The sequence below is a fragment of the Thermobia domestica genome, chromosome 9, assembly GCF_964235325.1.
Source record: "Thermobia domestica chromosome 9, izTheDome1.hap1.1, whole genome shotgun sequence".
In the NCBI taxonomy this organism is placed as follows: domain Eukaryota; kingdom Metazoa; phylum Arthropoda; class Insecta; order Zygentoma; family Lepismatidae; genus Thermobia; species Thermobia domestica.
The window spans coordinates 201,396,779-201,420,973 of NC_137462.1; the positions used below are offsets into that span (position 1 = coordinate 201,396,779).

Consider the following 24,195-nt stretch of genomic DNA (forward strand, 5'->3'; position numbering starts at 1 on the left):
CTCTAATTTAGGGCGCGTACTGACTATAAAATCTTTAAACGTTACTTCAACTTTGTCTCACAGTACTGCGCAGTTACATTTAGAAGGAAACCATTGTTTATTCATTATTTGGCGGAAGGTTTTCTTCTTCTTTTCCTTTTTTCTTTTCTCCACTTGAAAGGATTACACCGAATAGTTTACAGAAGTAAAAATAAGCTTTTCATTGTTGCATTGCTATGTTCTCAAAGATTTTGCATTCTAAATATTGGTTTTAAAAAATATTGATATAGTATGTTAAACTTGCAATTCAACAGAATTTTCCAAGAATCGTTCCAGGGACAGATATAGGAGAGCGTTCAGAGGAAACTTGCTTATATCTATATCTATATCTATATCTATATCTATATCTATATCTATATCTATATCTATATCTATATCTATATCTATATCTATATCTATATAACCCATCCCAGTTTGGAGCTCTTAAAAGTAGCTCTAAGTAGCAGTATTACAACCCAGTGCCTTCCCCCCAGAAATCCGTCCTGGATCCGCCCCTGAGTTATTCTAATAGCATTTCCCAAGAATTGAGCTATATAATATATTTTAAATTATGCTTTATGCTGTATTTTCTAAAATTGAACACCTGAATTGCAAAACATCCCAAGTTCACTCTTTTCCATCTTATTTTACGTTTTAAGGGCTATTCACTTGCATAATACGTAAGTCCAAAACAAAACTTAATAATAATAATAATAATAATAATAATAATAATAATAATAATAATAATAATAATAATAATAATAATAATAATAATAATAATAATAATAATTTCAGCTAAACAGAATAGCATGCCAAATATAACCTTCTTATCTTTCTTCTAAAAACAGAGAAGTACTTCAGTGTACTTGGGATGTTCTGCAATTTAGGTCTTCATTTATGCTTTATTATGCTTTTAAAATTAGTTTCGCCTGGATCCTTAGACAACCACAACCATGTTCAAGGTAGTAACCATATGTTAAATTTCTGTTATGTTTTTTATGTTTTGTGGTTGCCCTAGTGATTAATATAACGAAATTTACTTCTCTTTGGAATTGAAGGAAATTTTAACGTTTTGTTTTTCACAAATTTCCTTCGTCAAATCTGCTACAAACGGGAGAATCCCGAGAAAACTCTCGTCCACTTTTCTTCTAAATGTAACTGCGCAGTACTGTGAGACAAAGTTGAAGTAACGTTTAAAGATTTTATAGTCAGTACGCGCCCTAAATTAGAGAAGTGTAGATCCAGCAGCGCAAATCTATCTTCAACATTGGGAGGGGGGGACCTTTTTTTTAGTGACGCTCAAAATATGTATAAAGTTGAAAAACAATGCTGTGGAAGATTCGGAGAGCAGAGTTGTCTTCAACATTTGGAGGTTGGCAGATTTGAGACTTATTCATTCTGGGGGAGACATCAATTTCATCTCACTGTGCTTTGTTGCAATCGGACACAAATCATCACATTTCTCCTCAAAAACACATTTCAACTTAGATTATTGGGGGTACAGTCCACCCCAGTTAAAAGATTGGAGGGGACATGTCTCCCTCATCCCCCCGGGGTTTGCGCCAGTGTGTAGATCTAATTTAGTAACCTCATAATACCAAAAATATTAGTTTTGTCTACCACAAAGTCCTCTAGACGGATTTGGGACTGAACCAGGAACTCTATACGCAAAAGGTGAGCGCTCTACTACTGAGACACCGCGGTTCCAAGAGTCATTCTTCTCCATACAAATAAATGGATTCAACAACAGAAACTACTCAGATAACTAGAATGTTTTCGCAAATATGTTAAAGTATTAGTAAATCAATACGTTTGCTTATAAACAGTGCCGGATTTACGTATACGCTAAACAAGCTATAGCTTAGGGCCTCACTCCCTTGGGGATCCAAGAAATTAAACAAAAAAAATGTGGGGGTAATGTAATTTTAAAATTTAAAAAAAGCAAATACGATTAATCGCACATGAAACAACTGTTTTTTGTATTATGTACTAGTTTGTTATGAATGGGGCTCCTTCTTCCCAGCTTGGCTTGTAATTTGAGCCAGTTTCTCAGCCCGCTTGTGATGGAGTGGGTTCCCGGTAACCCAACCCCGCATGTAATCGAGCCGTTTCCCAGCCCCGCTTGTAATAGGGGCCACATCTTCAATAGCTTATTGCCCCATCAAACCTAAATCCGACACTGCTTTCAAATATAGCTTCCTTCGCTCATGAATAAAAATTAGGGTATGATATGGTAAACCACGTTTCGGGGTTCCTCAGTTCTCAGGTTCTCCGGCACTTTATTTTGAATTCCTCTCTAAACTGTACGAGAATGCTATCAGGTCGGAAAGCCAAAATATCTTTTAAAAAAATATTTTTATTAAAACATCTGGAAAAAGATATGTAATGATTTACTTGAGTTCTCTGCTAATTCTTCACCACAGGAGGCCTATTTAGTAGATAACGCCAAAATAGGACAAGTGAAATAACCACTTGCATCATTCTGAGGAATTGCAATTCGCACTAAGACACGCAAAATTCGAGATTTTTATCTATCTGATAGTTTAATTTAATATGACTGTTTTTGTTATATATAATAAGATAAAACTAGGAAATATCACAGAAAAAACTATAGATTACACCAAAAATTCTTATTTTACGTATTCCTGTAATATATATATATATATATATATATATATATATATGGATCTACAGACCTAGCAACACTACTCTACAATGCGTTGAATTGTCTCCATGTTATAAATAGGCGTTACAAACTACAAGATACGTAACGGTTGCTTAATGTTTCTACTGTGGTGACTATATAAGCATGATAATCAGAAGAAAACACATGTATATTGCATTGCGAAAAATTCGTTATCCGGACAGCTGTATATTGTACAAATATACGGCATCCTTATGTTTACTATATAAAGCAGTACTTAGCATACGTTATCCATATCCTACATATGTACTGCCCTTAAATGTTACGTCATGCCATTGCAGGATGTCTGATATCTAACAGTCTTCCGGATATTACATACGTATACGTATGTTACATACTTCCATTTGTATGTGAGATCATGACTGCGTATATACAGATTTCCGTTCGTACGGAAAGTACGCTTATTTGGAACACTTATACGGAAAGTACGTACAAAATATACTTCTTCAGTTATACCTTTGCTGTATATTAAGCCCAAAAACTACAGGATTTACACATGTAACCTACGTTTTTACCTACGCCACATACGATATATTTTTTTCTCAGTGCGACTGCTAATTTACGTAAGTCGAGAGTTATTGTGTATTAAATTAGAAAAGAAGCATTCGTGTTTAGGGCCGGATTTAGAGGGTGCACGTGCACCTCCCTCTTTGTTCTAAGTATATCTAAAATGAGAAGCTAGCAGTGAAACTAGTAACACTTGCCGAAAGTTTCTGCCGTCATGTTTCCGTCTGGGGCTTAAGAGTAAGCAGAGTTTTGCAAAAGCAATAGTTTAAGTTGATTTCCTGAAGGTTGAAGCAAAAGGATTTACGAAGCAAAACAATATTTCTTATTGGCCACAGATGCCGAAAGTTATTAAGAGAAATCAAATTTAATTCAAATGTAGTAGTAACTATTGGTGCACTACCCTCATATAATCCTGGATCCGACCTTGTTCGTGTTTGTTTATTTGTCCATGTTTTATAATTGGTCAATCTCGATATTTCTTTTGAATTAAAAAAAAAATAAAAATAAAATGTACGAGTTCGTTCGTTTTAAACTATTTATATTATTTTCTGAGTACAGTAATTGAGTTAAAGATCTCTGAAATTATTATGGCACTTCTTAAATAAATATTATAAAGCACTAAATAAATGTCTTAGAATTAATATTAACCACACTCTAGACATATGGTGTAACTCCCCACAGACTTAGTTCACTTTGCATATTTAATACCATAGCAAAGAGAAAGAAATATGATACCGACACCAGGAAGTACTAAGGATTAAGAAGTATACCATTCAAAATATAGTAAAACCATGTGTTTTATGGGTTTTTAACATAAGGCGTACCGCAGTCCTTTTGCGGTTACTTCATTGGGTACGGTGTGTGCGTGTGTGAGATGCCCATGTGTGATATAGATTATAAAATACGTATGAAGAAGAAGAAGAAAGCGTCATATAGTTAACGTAGCTAAGATTTCAATGCAGAGGCAACGCTACTCTAAAATGCGCCAGAACACACAAGGATAGCTATTTTTAACCGTTCTCTCTTCCCCTCTGTTGTTTTGCTTAAACTCAGTTGTTGCTTAGAAAAGTAAAACATACAACAAATACTTCGAAGCTTGCTAAATGCTCTTCTTTTGTTTTCTTCTCTCGGAAGGGTTTATGTTTTATGTGAGTAACTAGTTGTTTGCTTGGTAGTATATAGTTGTATAGTCCTATATCTTCTTACTTTTTTTAAAAAAAAAAAAGAAGTTATAATGTTGAATGTGTTACTTTAAGTGTTGTTTTCTTCCCTATTTCTTTTCATGTTTTTCTTTCTTCCCTTTTTACATTAAAAGCAGCAAAGAGTGGACTGGAAGTTTGTCTTGACATTGATAAATGGAAATACGAGAAGGGAATGTCTTTCTTAGAGCAATGTAAGCGTAATCGATGAGGCGTCTATCTTCGAACTGGGAGTCTCGGGTACGATTTCTGCTGGGGATAAGAAATCTGTCTCTCGCTTTCTATCCTCCTTCTAATGCGACTCAGATTCACCCACCTTCTTTAAAAAATGGTAACCTGAGGTTAACTTGGGGGAAGTAAAAAGGTCAGAGCAAGGGACAACTACACTATTTCTATGAATGGTGAAGTCAAGAGACTGTGGAGCAGGAGCGCACCTTCAGGGGGTTCACTGGGTCCAAACACCTAGCTAAAACTTCCCAAGTCAACATACACTTGTGCACTTTCTGAATAAAACTATATTTGTTTAACAAGAAAATGATTCATTTAGCATGAACATTTAATCTTACACTTCATCTGTACTATTTCCCTTATATATATAATCTAGATATATCTTTTTTCTGAGAATCTAGACGGAAGTATTTTATAATTACTTATTGTCTATACCCATTCGTAGTATTGGCGTAGTGGCTTGTAGTATTGAAGATTCCCCCCCCCCCAAAAAAAAAAGCTTGGACTCCTCCCAACTAACATTTCTGTGTGGGCGCCTCCTGTATAGCCTTTACCTCCACACACAGTCTTTGGGCATTCATGACCTGTTCTAAAAGCTGGCAAAATGTCTTTATATTATTCTCATGATAAATTACAAAGTATTTTTTTACAACGAATTCCTCTATTTTGAGTCCTAACGACTCTTGAAAACCCTTGACAGATCTCTAAAAATGTAAAGACTAAGGGATATCTCTAGTTTTTAAGCTTTCCAAACTATGCAATTCATAACTACGTGAAATTTTACAGAACGACTGTCTCCATCCGTTAATAAGTCTGTCTTTCGGCAGGTTATCAGAGCAGAAACGGTAAAGGATAATAAGAAATGGCTTTTTTCTTTCGATTCGCCGTCATAAGAATAGGTTCCATGTCTGCTGTTATTTTTTCTTTTAGAACCGGAAGTGGAAAATTTAACATCTTTTCTATCGATATTGGATATTTATAGAATTGAAGCAGTAAAGTGTAGCGAGAAAAGAGTTTATATGAGCTCAGAGCTCCCACCATAGGTTCCTCCACCTTATTCTTTGCTCCTCTACTGAATCTGGCACAGTGGCGGATCTAGAAGGTAAATACTAGGGGGCCAATCAGAACACAGACTACGATTGCCACGGCTCAAAACATTTTGGCAGCATAATACCACACCCAGTTTCAAAATTGAATCTCTATAAATTGAAAGTTTATCGTAGTTTCACAATTTGAAAGAAAACTTAACTTCATTTGTTATTCAGCTATCTTTCCTACGCTTAACAACATAAACAAGAATTAACTAAAGTTATTCTTAGGATTGCTATATTTCTTGAATTAGACAGAACATCCCGAATTTTTAAAGAAATTTTTTAGCGTACTGAATTAAGCCTAAGAGGGATGCATTATATGACGGAAAGCAAAGCTATCCTAAGCACTTACAAAATATGCGACAGACAAGGTGACCAGAATTTTCACTTGCGAAAACGGGAAGCATACGAATCGGCTAGGGGGGGGGGGATATCTGACTTCCAGATTGCATTTTGGGACTCAGCAGTGTTCTCAATTTACAAAATACACAAGTAAGAGTGATAACACACCGTTTCTAACTTTACGTGTACCACAACAAATAATGGTTCCCGATTGCAAGTTCTACCCAACAATTCTTTTAACTAGTTGAACACTCAGGATTCCCACTCAATTCCCACTTGAACCACAAACACTCAATTCCCATTTGAAAATTCAGAAGTTCTAGACACGGCTGACCTTGGCAACGAGTGTTGCTACGGAAGAGAGTAGAATTTGCATTGACGATTTATATTTTGAATAATGATTACTGACATCTAGGTCATTTTTTACTTAAAAACGGGACATTTAGGCGTCCCGTTTGAGAATCAGAAGAAAACGGGACAACGGTTGGAAAAAAGGGGCTGTCCCGGCTAAAACGGGACGTCTGGTCACCTTGACGACAGAGGTTCTTACGTGCCATTTGTAAATTTCGACCTACAATGTGTATCTATGGCTGTCAAGTTATCGATGTGGATCTAATTGCTAAAACGTTTCGTGTTGGCAGCAGTGAAATCACCGCCAATGTTATATTATTATTTGTTTGTATCGCCTAAATGATTATAACTTTTATACAACTAATCGCCAACAAACTGATGCTACGATTCTTCGGTTTTTGTTTTGAAGTTTCACTGCAATGTTCATAAACATATGTATTTCTTTCTATTAATAAATTCTTCCATGTTCATATTTGTGAATTAGGAACCAGTAATCTACATGTGTTCAATAACTGTGTCCCACTTTCGGTTTCCCAAAGCACTGCAACGCAAACTATTAGTCAATTGTAGAAGTTACACAGACGCAAAATAATAATAATAATAATAATAATAATAATAATAATAATAATAATAATAATAATAATAATAATAATAATAATAATAATAATAATAAACTCTTGTCAATCCGATACCGGAATCATCTTGCAAAGGTTATTATCAAGCTGAGTAACTAGCCTTTATCGTATTAGCCCCAACCAATCAATCAACCAATCGGGATTGTGATGCTATCGTCAATATTCTTACTAGTTTGTTATGGAAACTATTGCAAAATTGCGCTTGTATTGCTTTTTGTTTGGATAATTTAAAACAAAACCAATCATACAAAGTTTAATGTAGCGGAGATCTCCATAAGTCCAGACTAGTACTGTACAAAGTATTGAGAATTGCAGGTTTGTTCTAAACGTATAAAAGGAGTGCCCTATTTGCGGGTTTGGACATAGCCCTATCTACTACATCTACACTACCACTAAAAATCACAAAAAACTGGATATCGATTAATCGTTCGTCATATAACAGACAATCATTTTAGTTGAGTTCAATATTTTAAAAAAGAAAATAATATATATTAAAATAATATCGAATTACACTGAGAAAAATCCGTTCTCTGGACCGCCGTATATTGTACAAATATACGGAATCCTCTTGCTTACTACAGAAATCACTACGGAGCATATGTTATCCGTATGCTACGTAGGCACTGCCCTTAGATGTTACATCATGCCGTTGCTGGATGTCCGATATCTAACAGTCTTCCTTATATTACATACATATATGTATGATGTTACCTTCGTCAGATATATGTTATATACGTCCATTTGAATGTGAGATTCTGACCGCCGATATTGTTTCATACGGAAAGTAAGTACATATGGAACACTTACACAGAAAGTATTATAAAACATGCGTTTTCAGTTATACGTTTGCTGTACGTTAAGTCCAAAAATTACAGGATTTTAAATGTAACGTACGATTTTTTCTCAATGTAAATAATCAATCGAGGTCCAGAATTGATTTTGTGTTGTAAAATATACCTTCTTAAGAAAATGTATTCGTTGTTTATTCAATTTCAGCTTTTAAAATAACTGGAACACTAAAAATAACATTCAAAATTATTCCTATTTACATTGATGTTATGCTTAGAAAAGATAGCACCATAAAATATAGTGGCCAACATTCGTGACACTTTCATTGTCTACCCGCCGCAAATCGTGAAAAATATAATATTAAAAATTTCTTATTATACTTTATAAATCTTTTAAAACATACTACACAACTAACAGAAGAATATGTAATATTCTCGTTCTTCTTTTCGGTTATTTCAAAGTTGAAAGTAAAATTGAGAATCCACTACGATCCTTTGTCCGTACAGAAATCTCTCGTTAAATTGCACTTCGATTATTTCGAACATTTCTCTTTTCGGAAATTAAATCATACAACAAACTTACTATTTGAAGTGTGGCCTCTATAGAAAGATCTCGGCATAAAATCCGTCATTTCAATTTCAGCGGTGCAGGTAAACTGTTAGTTCAAACATTTAAATCAGTGATATCCAACAGGTGTATCGGAGCCTCATGGAGTGTGACACGGAATTCTAGAATTTGAAAATAACTTTATGCCGTACGGACGGACTAGAGGACTATAAGTCTTAATCTTCAGTCTCCTTCAAAGTAGTCTCCCTTAGATACGATGCTATTCTCTAGTCTTCTTTCTCACTGTTTGAAGCATCTCTGGGACTCTTCAACTTTGATATCGTCCAGTGAACTCTGATAAGCTCTTTTTACACCCTCCACAACATCTAAACGTCTCCGTTTTAGAATTTTTCATTCTCGGGAATAGAAGAAAACCTCACGGGGCTAGGCCTGTCAAATACGGAGGGTAGGGAACGATAGCCTACTTGTGAGAGCCCAAATATCGAGATCCTGTGTGAGCAGACGAGAAACAAACTTTGCGGCAACACGTCTCTTTTGCTAATCCCTGGCACGAGCTTTAACACACTCCTATCTGTTCTGAAATTTCGTCGATCGTGAAACAACAATCCTTGTTGATTTTTTGGCGGACTTTTTCAATGTTTTCTTCGTTTTGAGATGATGAAGAGTGCCCAGAACAAGAGTGGTCTTCGACATTGATTTCATCCTGTTTAAACCACTCGAAAACTTGTTTGCTCTCATGGCACCCTTCTTGAAAGCATGTTTGAACACTTGTTAAGCTTCTGTTGTAAGCAAGAAGCAAATTTTCTAACATAGTTTTTGATCCTTTAAATCTCTTACAACGATTTCGCAAACGGCAAACGAGAACAGTTGAGAAAAACAACTCTACACTCAAATTTCAACCTCCTACGAAGACGCCGTTTGGCAACTGATTTGAGAAGGTCTCTATTAAACCTACTTAGCGAAAGAACTCTCTACTACGCCTAGGAATGGCCGCGTGCTTTTCAGTCCGGTTGTTTTGGGTTTCCCCCTCTTTTATAGACTATTAATCAATTGCATAGTTCCTAACCTAAGGGTATAGCGGTGTCGTGGACGGTGTATCGCCAGTCAAAAGAAGTTGTGAATCACTGCATTAAAGAATCATATTATCAAATAAGAATAGAATTAAATTTTTGCTCAACTTTAACATTTTAGTTCAGATTGCTAAATTTTAGTTAAACTGAATAAAGTGGGAGTTTAGTGTGTTGGACGAGAACATATGTTATTTAGAGGTCAGTATATCACAATTTCTAATGATTCATAAATATCTGCTTCTAACTCATTCTTTAAAGTAAGCTAATTGCCATATTTGGGTGAGTGGATAGTGCTACACACAACCATGCAGGTGTCTCATATTCGTATCTCAGCAACGGTACAAAATAGAAAAGTCACCATTATGGAGATATTCTCGCACAATGGACGTATGGTAGTCTGCCGTTGAGAGGTACATGAAGAGTACTAAAATATTTAGGAAATAAAGCAGAAGTATAATAAGTATATATATGAAGGTACTATCAACACGAGATATGATAGGGTAAGTTTAATTAAGCTTTCAGATTTCATTCGTGGCTAACTAGCAGAAGAAACTGTTTCGGTTGTAAATAATTAGAGTCTCACTATCATTGCAAGTTCTCTTTTGATCACTCGGTGGACCTCAAATCTCTTTTGGTTCTACCTTCCCAATAATAATCCCTGGCAACTAACAAATAGGTTATGATGTTGCAAATAGTCGGATTCCGAAAAAGTGTAGATTCCAAAACTAAAGTCAATTTTTGATAAGTATTTCGGTTCTTGAAATAAGCAGAGGCCTTTCCCTTTCTCAGAAACACCCTTGCGATACCGATGGTATTTCTGTCCTACGATCAGTAGATTAGTGAGCACATTTAGTAACATTAGTACAGGTGGGCAAAAATTTGCATTCGAGCAAAATACTAGTTCGTTTTCTGGTGTGCAAATAGAAACGAATTAGTTCAACCAACTTTCATAAAACTCATCTTGGGACTTCTCACAGATAACATAATAGCATTTGTCTATTTTTCTCTGTCTCCGAAGGAGAAAAGGAAAAATCTTACAGTTTTACGTCCCACGCTTAGGTCGGCTAGGTTAAAGAAGACGATGATGATGAGAAATCAATAAAATGATGGAATGAAGAAAATGGGAGGAAACGGGATAATTCCGAGAAAACCCACGCACACGGTGTTTGTCCACCACAAAGTCCACTCAGCTTGAACTGGGATCGAACCAGGGATCCCACGCACCAGAGGTCAACGCTCTATCACTGAGCCACCGCGGTCCCAAGGAGAAAAGGGAGTTTTTCACACTGGCTGAAACTTTATCTATATTGTATATTTTATTTGGGTTAGATTATTGCAGCGAACTCGTAGGTAGTGTGAAGATAAATAGTGGCGGTTGAGGAATAACTAGCTAACGAACTGAACTATAGTTGTGCCTTGTTTATTAGCAGAAGGACAATGGTGTTTGAAAATCAGTGAGTATATTGTAATTCACGGTGCACAATCCGGGTTCTGTGCGTTCTCTAGGAATTACCGCGGGTTACGGGGGTCTTCCGTGGGAAAAGTTGGAATTGACTCTCACTTTCAAATGAAAACGGAAATGTTATCTTTCATACTAGAAAATATTCTTGAATGTGAGAATGGCGGCATAACCAAAGAGCTTACAGAGTTTTAACCCCTCTTTCTTAGAATTCATCATGTCATTTTGAAACGAAAATGTTATCTTTCATACTAGAAAATATTATTGAATGTGAGAATGGCGGCATAATCAAAGAGCTTATAGAGTTTTAACCCCCTTTCTTAGAATTCATCATGTCATTTTGAAAACAAAAATGTTATCTTTCATACTAGAAATATATTTTTGTAAACAATTGCGGTTACATTTACTAACCGATTACCGTCAATTCTGGTTGCCAAATTGACTCTAAAATTTACGGTATTGGTGTTAAAGTTATGGTAATAGGGCATAAATACGGCCTTTTTATGGTGTACCAATAATTTTACAGTAATACCGTAAATTTTAGAGTAATCATTTGGTAGCCAGAATTGAGGGTAATCGGTCAGTAAATGTGACCATATATTTTTTACAGTGCGTATACTTATTATAGTGTGTAATGTTCTTTGCTTGCGTTCTTTTTTTATTATTATTCTTGTTTGTGGTCATACTCGTGTTATTTGTATGTTCTTCATTTTATTGTTTTTATCTTCTTAGTTCGTGTTCTTTGTAATGTGATACTTTTTGATGTGATTTATTTTTTAAATAGTGTTCTCGTCCTTGTTTGTGTTTATACTTGAGTTTTTGGGTGTGTTCTTCATTTTATTGTTTTTATCTTCTTAGTTTGTGTTCTTCTTCGTAATGCACTTTTTCTGATGTGATTTGTTTGATAACTAGTATTCTCTGTTATGTTGTTTTGGCTATAATTAACTAGTATTTTTGTTTTGTATATTTTGAATGTTGTGTTGTCAGTCACCATATCCAAGGATGTTATAAAATAGAGGATCTGTCCATATGTATTTTCATCCTATTAATTCAATGAAGCCAGAAGACAACCAAGCATCAGCACGTCTGATTTGCTATTCTCGTTTCCGACATGAATGTTGGCTCCAAACATTGCAATCTTATTGGACAGAGTGGGCAGAGTGAGGATGGCGAAACTGTGACGTATGGCTTCACTCTTTTGTTGTATAGGCAGATTCTCTATTTTATAACATACTTGGCCCTATCTGTAGGTACCATTGAAACTGCTAACAAACGTAAACAATGTATTTTTTGCACTCAATTCAGAATAACGCTTCTTTTAACGCTCCAATTTCAATCATCTGAATCTATTGAGAATTGGACATATTATGTGTATTATCTGCAAGGATAATTGTTACTCAGGAACAATCTATATCACGGCCTACCACATTATTTAGTATAAGGTTTGAAATAATCTATTTTTTTAAAATGTAGAATTTTATATTTTTAAACGCGCTTCCTTGTAATCTTGAGCATCATTCATTTTTCCTTTTTTCTCTCTAATTTAATGCAGAGGTCGTGGCGTCACAAATAGTGTGAATGGTGGTACAAATGTGAGGCCATGCAAGACTTAGTATTTCTAATGCTATAAATGACTTTACGTGAAAACGTGCTACATTCCGAAAAATAAATTAGAGCTTATTATATAAAGAGGGCTATATAGATACAGGCAGAAAAAGCTACTATAAAATACCTATTAGAAAGTATCTAAATAATTTGCGAGAAAGGACTAGTCACAAGTACCAAATAAAATTAGAAAAATTCTATAAGAGCATAACCTGATATAAGAAAAATAGATGATGGAACAAAGAAATAGAAGAATTATAATAAAATATGATAGAAATGGATATATATATATATACTTACTGTTCTTCTTGTATAGAAGAATTTCGAACTGATCGTGTAGTTGGTTCTCTAGGCATTCATCAATACGAGCGATTGTCTCTTTATCCGTGAGCTCCCCATACATGAAACTGCAGCGACACGACTTCTGCATCACCTGGAATAAATAAAGGATCATATTTAGTCTTCATTAATGACCTACAAAGTCTGGAAGAAACAATGTGGACGTACGATATTGTACAGGCGAAAGAATGCCATTACGTTACCTTTCAGTCGGTAAAAATTAGAATAAACTGCATCTGGAAACAGTGGCACACTTCCGGGTACGGAATCCGCCAAAACCTAGTAGTAACTCGATATATATATATTTGTACACCTTCCTAATATAACTATACTTGTTTAGAAAAGAAGTGATTGATGTAGTCTAAAGTTTTTGATCTTACACTTTATTTCTACTTTTTCTTTCCTTACAAAATAATCAAGTTCTATAATTTTTATTGAAAATATAGGAGGCAATAGTTAACAATTACCTATCATTTTTGCGGGTTTAGAACAACAGTTCAATAGTACATATACGTATTGTCTTCTAGTATTAGACCCTCCCAAGAAAACATTTTGGGTGCACGTCTAGCTAGAAGACTGCATTATTACCAAGTAAGCAACCTATCCGTCTAATATGTAACTAATATATTTTTTTTTCTGAACAGTCCTGGTCCTGTTAGTGAATATTTTAGTGTATGAACCTTCGGAAACCATTTGCGACATCGAACTTTACACGTTTCTGATGATTGTGTTAGTACTGTATCATTACTTGTTATGTTTACAGCCGGTTCATTATGCACGTAGTTGTTCTGAAGGTCTTGTTAAAACGAAAACATTATTAAAGACTGGTTCTTTAAAATGACAAAGTAATCCACAGCTACAATTTTCTGAATTGACGTCTGTTATTGTTGATTCGGAGTGCAGCTCTTGGCCTATGTAGTATCAATTTATTGACTTTTGTTAGACGTTATGAACAGGAAAAAATCTAAAATACGGGGCACAGCAATAGTACAGTTATACTGAATCTAAACGAGAATTCCTTTGGAGCCAAAAGTCCACGTGCATTTTATACTATGATACTCTTCTGTAAAGCCAACTAGTCGCAACAGATCTTTTGAAACTAAATATTAGTAACACAAAGATATATTACTAGAATTTTAAATATAAAAGTTGCAGAATTTCAAGATTATCATAAAAATTATATTGAAAGAAACAATTTGGTGTGATTTTTTTATTTTTTATTTTATTTTATTTTATTTTTTTTGGGACTGAAAGCGTTCTTCCCCCTGGCCCTTCATATAACTAAAATACGATGTGAAATATTTTTTGTGAAGGAATGTGAGTGTGAATATAAGCAATTACTCTCAGTGCACAGCACATTGAAATAAATTTTGAGTTATAGTGAGAATATTGTATGTGTAAGTGCGCTCTTCCACTATTCTCGTTTATGCGTATACACCCCGCCGCTGACGCGCCTGCTTCCTGTGGACGCATCTCCTCACTACCACTTAGTGCAATACGTCCATACGCATACTGTATTTATAGTCAGGGGTAAAATGGATCTGAAAAAGTAGGGGGACTAATGACGGCACGCCGAAGTCAATCTGCAAGTAATATCCCTATTAGAGCTCCTCATTTGGTGCATGCTCTGCTAAAAGAAATACAAAGCCCTAATCTAACCTGAAAATGTAAGAAATATGTCAAAATTTGGTAGAACCATCTGCTCGAGTAATGCCGTAAACTGAACTTATTCATGTTATTTGTTATGATTGAGGCTCGCAGATGTCCTGGTTTTTGTCCAGAACATAAGCTAACATTATCATTCGTACGACATTTTTTTAAAAAAATATAGCTTTTAATAGTCACTGATATTCAACTCACAGAAATAATCTACTTTCTTTCATTTACTTTCGGTTACAGTTGACTTTATTATTTAATTAACTGACATTTCACCAATTGGTAAGTGCAAATCTATGAACGTAGCTTGCCCAAAAAAACTTTCATAAAGTATTCAGGTATTTAGTGTGAGACTTCATATTGTGCGCCAGTGTTTTAATCTGAAAATCTGGTAGCCCAGGAAATGCCCTATTCAAAGTATGTTTCATAGTTTATCAGTTTCGTTTAAAACTATTTTCCGAGTATATAAAAAAATGTGAAAACGCATTGAAATACCTAGCTCCATTTTGTAGTGCATATCTTCATGAATAGTTAATGCTTCATTTCCTGGAAAGCGATAATAGAAGTAGCCTCGATGTTGAACTTGGTTTACGGCTAAAAGTACAAATATTCAGTCAGGTTTTGAAATAATTGTCAAGAACAAAAAAGGGGTTGATTTTACAAACAACATCTAGATTCTGATATATATTGCGGTGTTTTTATCTAGACATGTAGAAGAAGGAAATCGAGACGACTGGATAAACACTGATATAGCACCTAGTTAGTATACCGCATGCTTAACATAACAAAGGTGGTAATTTAATGTTGTTGTCTACCTTTCAACTACTACTGTATATCTATATTGATATCAAAATTTCAAGGTGCAGAATGAGCAGCTTGCCGTAAAAATAAAAAAAAGTTAGTGTGCATCTCTGAACATCTCTCCACTGTTTTATAGAGAATCTTATATAAACTAAATTCTTTTATGAAAAATAACTTTATAATTCATCAATGTGCACAACAATTTCTTACACGCAGTATACTATTTTAGTTCAATGACGTTTTGCCTTTGTCTGATAATTCCAAGCGAATTCCCATTTATCGAATGCCTATTCTTTTAACGTATTTATTTAAGCTAAACTGAAAAACAAGTTTGTAGACCCAGGATAGCCCTACCTCTGGCCTAGTGGCTAGCGTGTGAGCTTTTGGTACACGAGGTCCCAGGTTTGGTTCTCGGAGGAGAGCCTTGAAATCTGTCCATTGTAGGTCCATGTCTCTGCCTCGGTGCTGAGAAGTGGCAGTAAAGTAAAACCAACCAAGTATCCCAAAGACAGGATAGCTAGTACCTTTCCATTTGGTTTAAAACGGTTTATCATCTATTAGCAAGTCAGATGGCTGCTATAGTTGAACTGACTAACAAGGTACATTCGCGAAGTGTCCCCTCGGGTTTCGTGTAAAATTGATTCAAATGCAAAGTTCTCCGCGGCTCAATGTGTATTGTACTAATTTTAGAGGCCCATACCAGTAATTTGCATATTTATGGAATTTAATATGTGCAAAATTCAATCACACACTACTATAACGCTCGGATACAAAGTTGATTTTATTTTCTTTATATGTAACTGGACATGAATGTAGGCATATACAAAGCAAATTGGATCAGGTGCTATTTCTCTGACACATGTTATCCACTCCGGTCGCTATCTTGGATCCGCCGTGTTGGTTTCAAATTTCGGTTTTTCAAATGGGAATAGATGTAAGTTTACTTCAAATTGATGTACAATTTTCTCGGAAAGTCACTTTTGTAGTGAGTTTTACCGTAGCTTGTACCGTTGGCAAGGTATTGCATGTTAAACGTCAGACACTTCACGAATATTAAACCAAACAGAAAATTGTGCAGGGCCTCGTGTGTATGTGTAAATCTTTTACGTAATTTATCGTTGACGAAATGTTCTCTTAACGTACAGATACATAGACGTAAATACGGAAATAGTAGGTCTTCACCCAAATCCGGAAGTATCTGGATTTACATTAGGTATTTTGACCTTAACACAATGCTTCTTTATTAAAGTATAACATACAAGTTATAAAAATCCCTCACAGAAGTGTAGTAAGATTATGACACCAATGTTGTAAAGAGTTTGCTTATACCTACAGCATTTTTTCAGTTAGACAGTGTTTTGGTTTGTCAACATCAAAAGCATAAGCGTAACTGATATTACTCTGCAATATCTATTCGCAAAGTGCCTGGAGGGATTTAACATTCAATCCCTTCCAAACTGTACAACCTAGGTAAAATTTACTACACTAGTGAATTTCCTAAAAAATTGTACATGAATTTGATGTATCACTTGCATTTATTCCTATTTGAAGAACCAAAAAATTGAATTCAATATGGCGGATCCAAGGTGGCGGCCGGAGTAGATAACATGTGTCAGAGAAGCAGCAATTGATCCAGTTTGTTTTGTATATGCCGACATTCATGTTCAGTTACATCTAAAGGAACTAAAAGCAATTTTGTTTCCGAGCGTTATAGTAGTGTATGATTGGATTCCGGATTTATGAAGGCCCATAAATATTCAAATTACCCGTATGGGCCGCTAAAATTAGTACAATACTCATTGGGCAGCGGAGAACTTTGCATTTGAATGAATTTTACACGAATCCCGAGGAGACACGTCGCGAATGTACCTTGTAAGACTGGCAATACCTGTCCATCACGAGCTCAAACCTCATTTGATTTGATTTTCAGTTGAGTGACCCTTTCAGCAACGAGGCTATATGAGACGTGGACCTAAACTAACCACTTAGCCACTAGGGAGCTCTCAAACCTTACATAAGGAATGCATGGTTGTTATGTAGTATATCGTCACCATTTACTTCGATGTCATAATTACATTGCTATCGGCTCTGTAGCTTGAAGGATGCAACAGTAGATACCCTAAGAGATTAGGTTAAATCTTCAAAACCAGTTGTGACGTATTTTTTATATATGATATTCATAATGAAGAACTCGTAAAGAAATTGCGGCTGCTTTAGATGTAAGCGGAAGCATAAATTTTTGATTCACTTATTAGCCAATATATTAAGAATGCAAATATATCAGCTATTAAGAAACTTAGGTAGATATAGTGGTAGCAGTATTAATGATATTTAGAAACTTTTAGTCCTGAATACAAGGGGACCAATAACCTAAATTTTAACAAAAATATATACGAAGTTTATACAATACTGTAAGTACATATAACCCTCACAACTTATAGAAGTAATTTTTGTGGACGCTCTGTATATCTTGTAAAGACCGTAATTATTCTTCGATTTATACTATATTTCTGCGACGCAAATAATTTCTTCGGTTGGAACTACGAACAATTCAATTTCTCTCCCACCTTTCCCACGAAATAGTACAAAGGAGTCTTCCATCGTTCACTCATATATATATATATATATATATATATATATATGAAACGTTGTTTTATGGTGAGAATATTTTAGTGCGTAACAAAGAACACGTTCATTTTCTGAACTTTATATATGATAGACATATTTTCTTACTTGAGTTCGTAGTGTTTCTTCTTTACTCATTAATATGCAAAGGATATGTTCTATAGTTATTTGGAACTAAATCTTCAATCACTTATGCAAATATTAGCAGATCAGCTGCAACCCCGTCATAGTGGCGAATCGTTCAGTCAATTTTTATCTAAAAGTCCTTATAACAAAGTTTTCGCAACGTTTTGTGCATCGTGGCCAGTGAACTATGAATTAACGCCGATTCTTTTAATATGTAATTTGTATATACATACAGGTAATTTTAACCTGATTGCATTTTAGAATGAACTGCCAACATTGACAAGTCAGTCAATCCAGTTCGTACCTCGAACATCTCAACTCGAGGAGGTTACTCCACGTCTTTAGGCAACCAACACGTTTGTTGGATTCGATATATTATCTAATGGGGTACACTTTCAATAGCCGGTAAAGGACTTCCACAATGGCTAGCCCCTAATTAGCGAAATCTTGGGTTCACAAACCCACTGCGAATAAGTAGTAAACGGGCATATCAAGAATTTAATTAGTAGTGCAACTGTCTACATTCATTTGCTGGAAACCATAGTCAACTTCTGCGGACTTTGCAGCGGCTACAAAACTACTTCGTGGGATTACCCCAGTGCTACTTCACAGTGCTAATCCCCCACGTGCATTAGTGATGTGAGAAAAATGTTTCTAGTGAAACCCCAATTATAATCTTCCGTTCATCTATATACGTGATACAAAGGGCTATAATATAATAACTGTGAAGTGTAATTTTGTTGTAGAAATAGTTAAGTGTTCAGTGTTTAGTGTTGTGATTGTTTTTCCTCTTACATTTTTTGAAATAGTTTTAATAAATAAGCATAGGGTCTAGTGTCATTTTATTTAGCGAGTTTTTGTTGCATGCATAAGTGATGCTTGTGTGCGCTGCGGTCTGAGCGACCATCTGAACGTCCATGAGGATTTCAAGACTAGACAACCGATCCTCTTGGTGCTTAACACTCATCTCATTATTGAGACCGAAGGGTGATCCGGGAAAAGGTCTGTAATCCCTTTTTGAAAATGTTCTTTGGTGTCTTAACCAGGTAAGTCCAGTTATCCTGAAAGTACTCATTGGTGGGACAGTAGGGGGGCAGATCCGGAAAGCGGTTACATATATAGAAAAGTTAACACAGTTTTTATACATTGTACGAATTATTTTCAATATCTGTCCATGAATTTTTTAAGCTCTGAAAGAAGCTTAGAGATGGAGATCTCAAAGATGAAATATGTTCAAAATGGCTAAGAGTGGACTTTATTATCTCGTGTATTGAACGCACCAATTGTTTATTAGCTGTGTTTTATGTATATTAATTTGGGTAAAGACTGTAGAAAGTACTGGATACAGAAACAAAATTGGAATAAAACACACAAATGGATTCAGTGGCGTATTTAGGGGAGGGGGATTTCGGGCTTACGCCCCCCTCCCAACATCTTACTATATTAAATATCTTACAGAATTTTCACATTTGCAGGCAAAGTTCCCCCGAAACAAAATCGTAAATATGTCAGTGACTGTGACTATATATTGAATAATGTCTTTCTCGTTCATTGAAAGGTTATCATTTTTTAATTAATATAATATACGAGAGAAAGCGTTTAAACACGTCTTACTTCCAAATAAATAAATAAGTATGGCCTTAAATTTGTTTAGTTAGTGGCTTTCGCAGAAGAACTCTAAATAAAGACAAAATATGAACAAATTAGATCTGTTAATATTACTTTTGTATTTCATATATAACTAACACTTTCTACTGTCATCTTTCATCTGTAAGATGAGTGACGGATGCACAGGATTCACAAGTGCTAGCTGAGTCCAAAACCTGCAACCTGGAAATGTATATTAAACCATAGTGTTTGTAGAATCAGCATTTGTAATAGGCGAAATGGTTCACCCCTCAGAGCACCACTCTTTCACTAAAAAGAACCGGTTCATTTGAATGGTTCAGCGGCTCAATCGGGAGAGCGATGTGGATTTTAAAACTAAAATCGTATTATCAGATTAAATGCATTTTGTAAATAAAATTTTAAGAAATATAATTTCAATTTTAGACTAAAACTTACCATTTAATAACAAATTCAACTAAAAATGTTACAATTTTAGACTAATCCAAATTATATTTAACAGTAAAAAGATATGATGCATTGTTTCTCTATTATGACAGACATTCTCATTCCCATGTTATACGCTTTTGTGGTTTACAAATAAATTCATATTTAATATTTATATATTAAAGTGTTAGGTTTATATGTTTGTCCTCAAAGAAAAGTTTATATGTTTGTGTCTAATCCTTTCCACAATGACATCTCAAAAATCACAAGTGCTAGAAACGTGCAGTTTTCGCTGGTCGATTCAAATTTTGTATTATATTTTAGGGATACACTGGAAATGTCGAAATTTTAAAGAAGCATCATACCCTATGAGTTATACATTCCAACCCCTACACAGTTGTATAAAGGGGTTGTATATCTCTCAGGCATTTGTTTCATGTGCAAATAATAATGAAAAACGAAATATAACCATTTCTTCAGTCTAATAAGAATCTTTATTGTTTGGAGTGTTTTGCCCAATGAACACAATATATCACTGACATTATAGTTTAATTGTATATGTAATGTGTTTGCTTATTACATATTGCATACAAGAAGAAATAATCTACATTCTGATCATACATGAATTAGAAACTCCAACCGGAAGCAGGCTCAAATCTTGCAAACGGTGTAAGATATTGAAAACAACAATAGAAAAAATCTCCTCTTTGTGGTACGCCTTGCTAATTTTTTTCAAGACTTTTTTCACTTGTGTCTGTAAAGGAACATGTACAGATGTGAGGAATGACAAAGAGATTCATGCTTATATGTGAATGATGCGCTGTGTAGAGAACGCAGATTCAGCTAGTTTAATTTATTAAGAAACTTCCAGATAGACACCTGCACGGGCCGAATTTTTCGGCCCGAGCCCAATCCAGCCCGAATGTATCTAGGCCCGGCCCAGTCCGGGCCCGAAAAGTTTTGGACATTTTCGGCCCGGCCCGATAAGTTTTTTAAAATTGTTGGCCCATGCCTGGCCCGGGCCCGATAAATTTTAAAAGTTTCATTTTGTAACATCTTTCACGGGCACACTTCTTCAACGTTTGCTTTTATTCTAATTATCGTTTAACGAAAGTCAATAATTATTAAAGAATTGCAATTAATCGGCCCCAGCCCGGCCCGACCTGAAGAGAAATCAGTGTCGGCCCGCCCAAGCCCGGCCCGTGCAGGTCTCTACTTCCAGATGCAGCTTGAGAGGCTAATTCACACTAAAATCGTAACAATTAGTGACAACTGCAACATCAATAGAAAAGGGCCTATATTTAAAGGTAACATCGTCTCATATTCACATCTTTTTCTGCCCGCTGAGTCAGACATCCTTTTCCCGCTCCTGGTATGAGAGGAAGAATGCAACTAAACTCGTGGGCCTCATGTCAGACAACACACGATTAGTCAGCGTTTTTTTTTTTTTTTTTTTTTTTAAATCTTGGCTGGGCTATTTCTAGCATCTATCCAAACGGGATGTTCATTACCTATACACACCTACCACTTTGTGTCTTGCATACACTTGCAGTATGAATCGTTTGAGAAAATGCACAAGGTAACAGAATTAGTTAAAGCTCCAATTCTTACATCATTTACAGACACAAAACGAGAATAATCGGTGCAGCTGACCGCTATCATAGGGAAGCATAGAGTCTGCTGACAAGAGATTGCAATCTTCTTCACCAACCTCTATAAAAATTTACTAGAACAAGAACCGATGTAAACCGCCGCATCAGACCCCACCACGTCCACTGTTGGCATGCAACAGCCAGATGGACTCACATATTCTCGGCCAAAACTGTAGGTCTACTCATTTCTTCTGATCAACTTCGATCCTAAGTAGAGTAACATTCGTCATATCTGTAAAAAGATTATTAAATACCTACCACAAGCCAGTATTTGTCAGATTGTCTTCACCAAGGCTGATGTTATTATCAAACTCGAAGACCAAAATTTCGGCAAAACAGTTTGCACTAAGGCCAGTTACGAAATGTTTACTAAAGCTACGCAATTATGTAAACTACCAGACAGAGCCAAACAAAATCCTTCATTTCCTAGAACACCTATGATGTCAGTTGTTATTCGAGGTGTCTTACCAGAAATAAGTAATGAAGTACTTGAAGAATTAAAGACCAAGCGAATTGAGGTATCAAAAGATATTCGTATAAAAATAATAATAACGGTGCAACGAAATTTGACCACTTCCCAATCTGCCATTGACACCTTGTTGCAAGAGTGTACATTTATTGTATATTTAAAAAGTGTCACAGGGTAGAACCATCTCGTACTAACCTTGCTCTTCGGTGCGAGCGGTGCCAAGTTTATAGTCAATAAGTAACTGCTAAATGTCCAAATGTTGCAAAATGAGGAAAGTGTACTGACACTCATGAAACCAAAAACTGTCCGAATAAGCAAAATCCCTCATACTGTTCCACTTGTTCCACTGACGCACATTAGACCTATGGGTATAAATGTAAAGCTAAACCGGCAGCAAATCCAGAACATCGTGAGATGACCGTCCCGCTAACCACAAATTCAACCTTGCTTTATCACATTCTATTACAGCTCGCTTAATTGTTGAAAACTTTCTTCGATACATTACGCCCATCCTACAAAATGCATTTCCTTTTCAACGCCAACTTATTCTGGATCATGTTTTTGTAGCAGTTTCATTTATCTTTCAAGTCAATCGGTATACTACTTATTCTGGACCACATATTGATTTTCACATTGTGCCCAGCGACACTGCAGTTTAACTTCATAACGTTTTATGTGATAATGGCTTTTGCACTCCTTTTTATGAACATTCGCTCTCTAACGCCCTATTGTATACTATTTAAGTAGTTACTGCTTGAGGAGAATATCAACATATTTCTACTGAAAGAGACGGCGCTCAAACAAGCTACATAAATTCGTTTTCCTCTCTATAACTTTTTTCGCTATGATTACGCAGACAATAATGCAAGGGCCCAAGGCGGTACTACAATTGGAATACGTAACTGCATTGCAATTTTCCAGAACACCAATTGACAGCAGTTTACCTTCCAAATCTTGCTCTAAAAGTAACTACAATCTACATCCGTCATGGTCACATCATTCCTCTTGTCTTTTCCACTTACTTGTTCCACGAATTTTGACATCTCTTAATACTTGCTGATATTAATATCTTTAGTTGTTCTATACAAGATAAAGGACAGTTTCACGATCATATATAACTTAATTTGCATGGACATTTCCAGTATTGAGGTAAGGCACATCAACCAATATTAACTCCTCAATATTTGGCTTTGTGTATAGATTTCGATATTACTTTCGAGAATACGAAAAAACATGAACCCCAGAGTATTTAACGCGAACGCGTAGATGACAATGAAGCGATGCATAATTACATTGTTGCTCACAAGCAGCTTAGCTGAAGCAAAGCCTGCCATCAGCTGGACGCAACGAAATGTTTCTTTAAAAAATCATCTTTTAAGTGGACAAAAATTAAGTTCTCATCCTTTTATGCAGAACGACCAACCTTTACATGTAGACAACAACGAAGCAGTTGCTTCGCTAACCATCTCCAGTCAGTATTTACTCCTCCTATCGACATTCACCGCTGCAGTTCCAGAGTTTCCAATCTTACAATAAACCATTTACTTCAGCATTTGTAACGTGTAGACGAAACATATATATAACCTTTGGTGGTGAAACTTGGGTGGGTTACACATTCCATCCATCACAGTTTAGACAACAATAATCCTTTAACCGAGGAAATCACTTCTAAAGATATTCAATCCGCCATTAAACGGAAACAAAACATTACTCTTGGCTTTGATCAAATATCGTACAGTCTTCTTAAAGAATGTTCGGCAAACTTTTTCATTTCACTAACCTACCTTTTCTATTAATTTACAAACTATTGATAAGTTGTGTTCTTCTTCCTACTCTCGGTTTCCTTCCATGTTACCATTTATGACAATATGAAGAAGACAATTTCTTAGCAAGATGTTGTCGAATCCAAT

General features: G+C 35.5%; 1 protein-coding gene across 1 annotated transcript in view; it reads right to left on the reverse strand.

The window, feature by feature from the left end:
* eag (potassium voltage-gated channel protein ether a go-go) overlaps positions 1-24,195 on the reverse strand; it is a 750,678-nt gene that overhangs the window by 382,513 nt on the left and 343,970 nt on the right. The window contains exon 4 of the mRNA XM_081725716.1: positions 12,866-12,998. Within this exon, the coding sequence (XP_081581842.1) occupies positions 12,866-12,998 (133 nt within the window). The remainder of the gene's footprint in view (positions 1-12,865; positions 12,999-24,195) is intronic.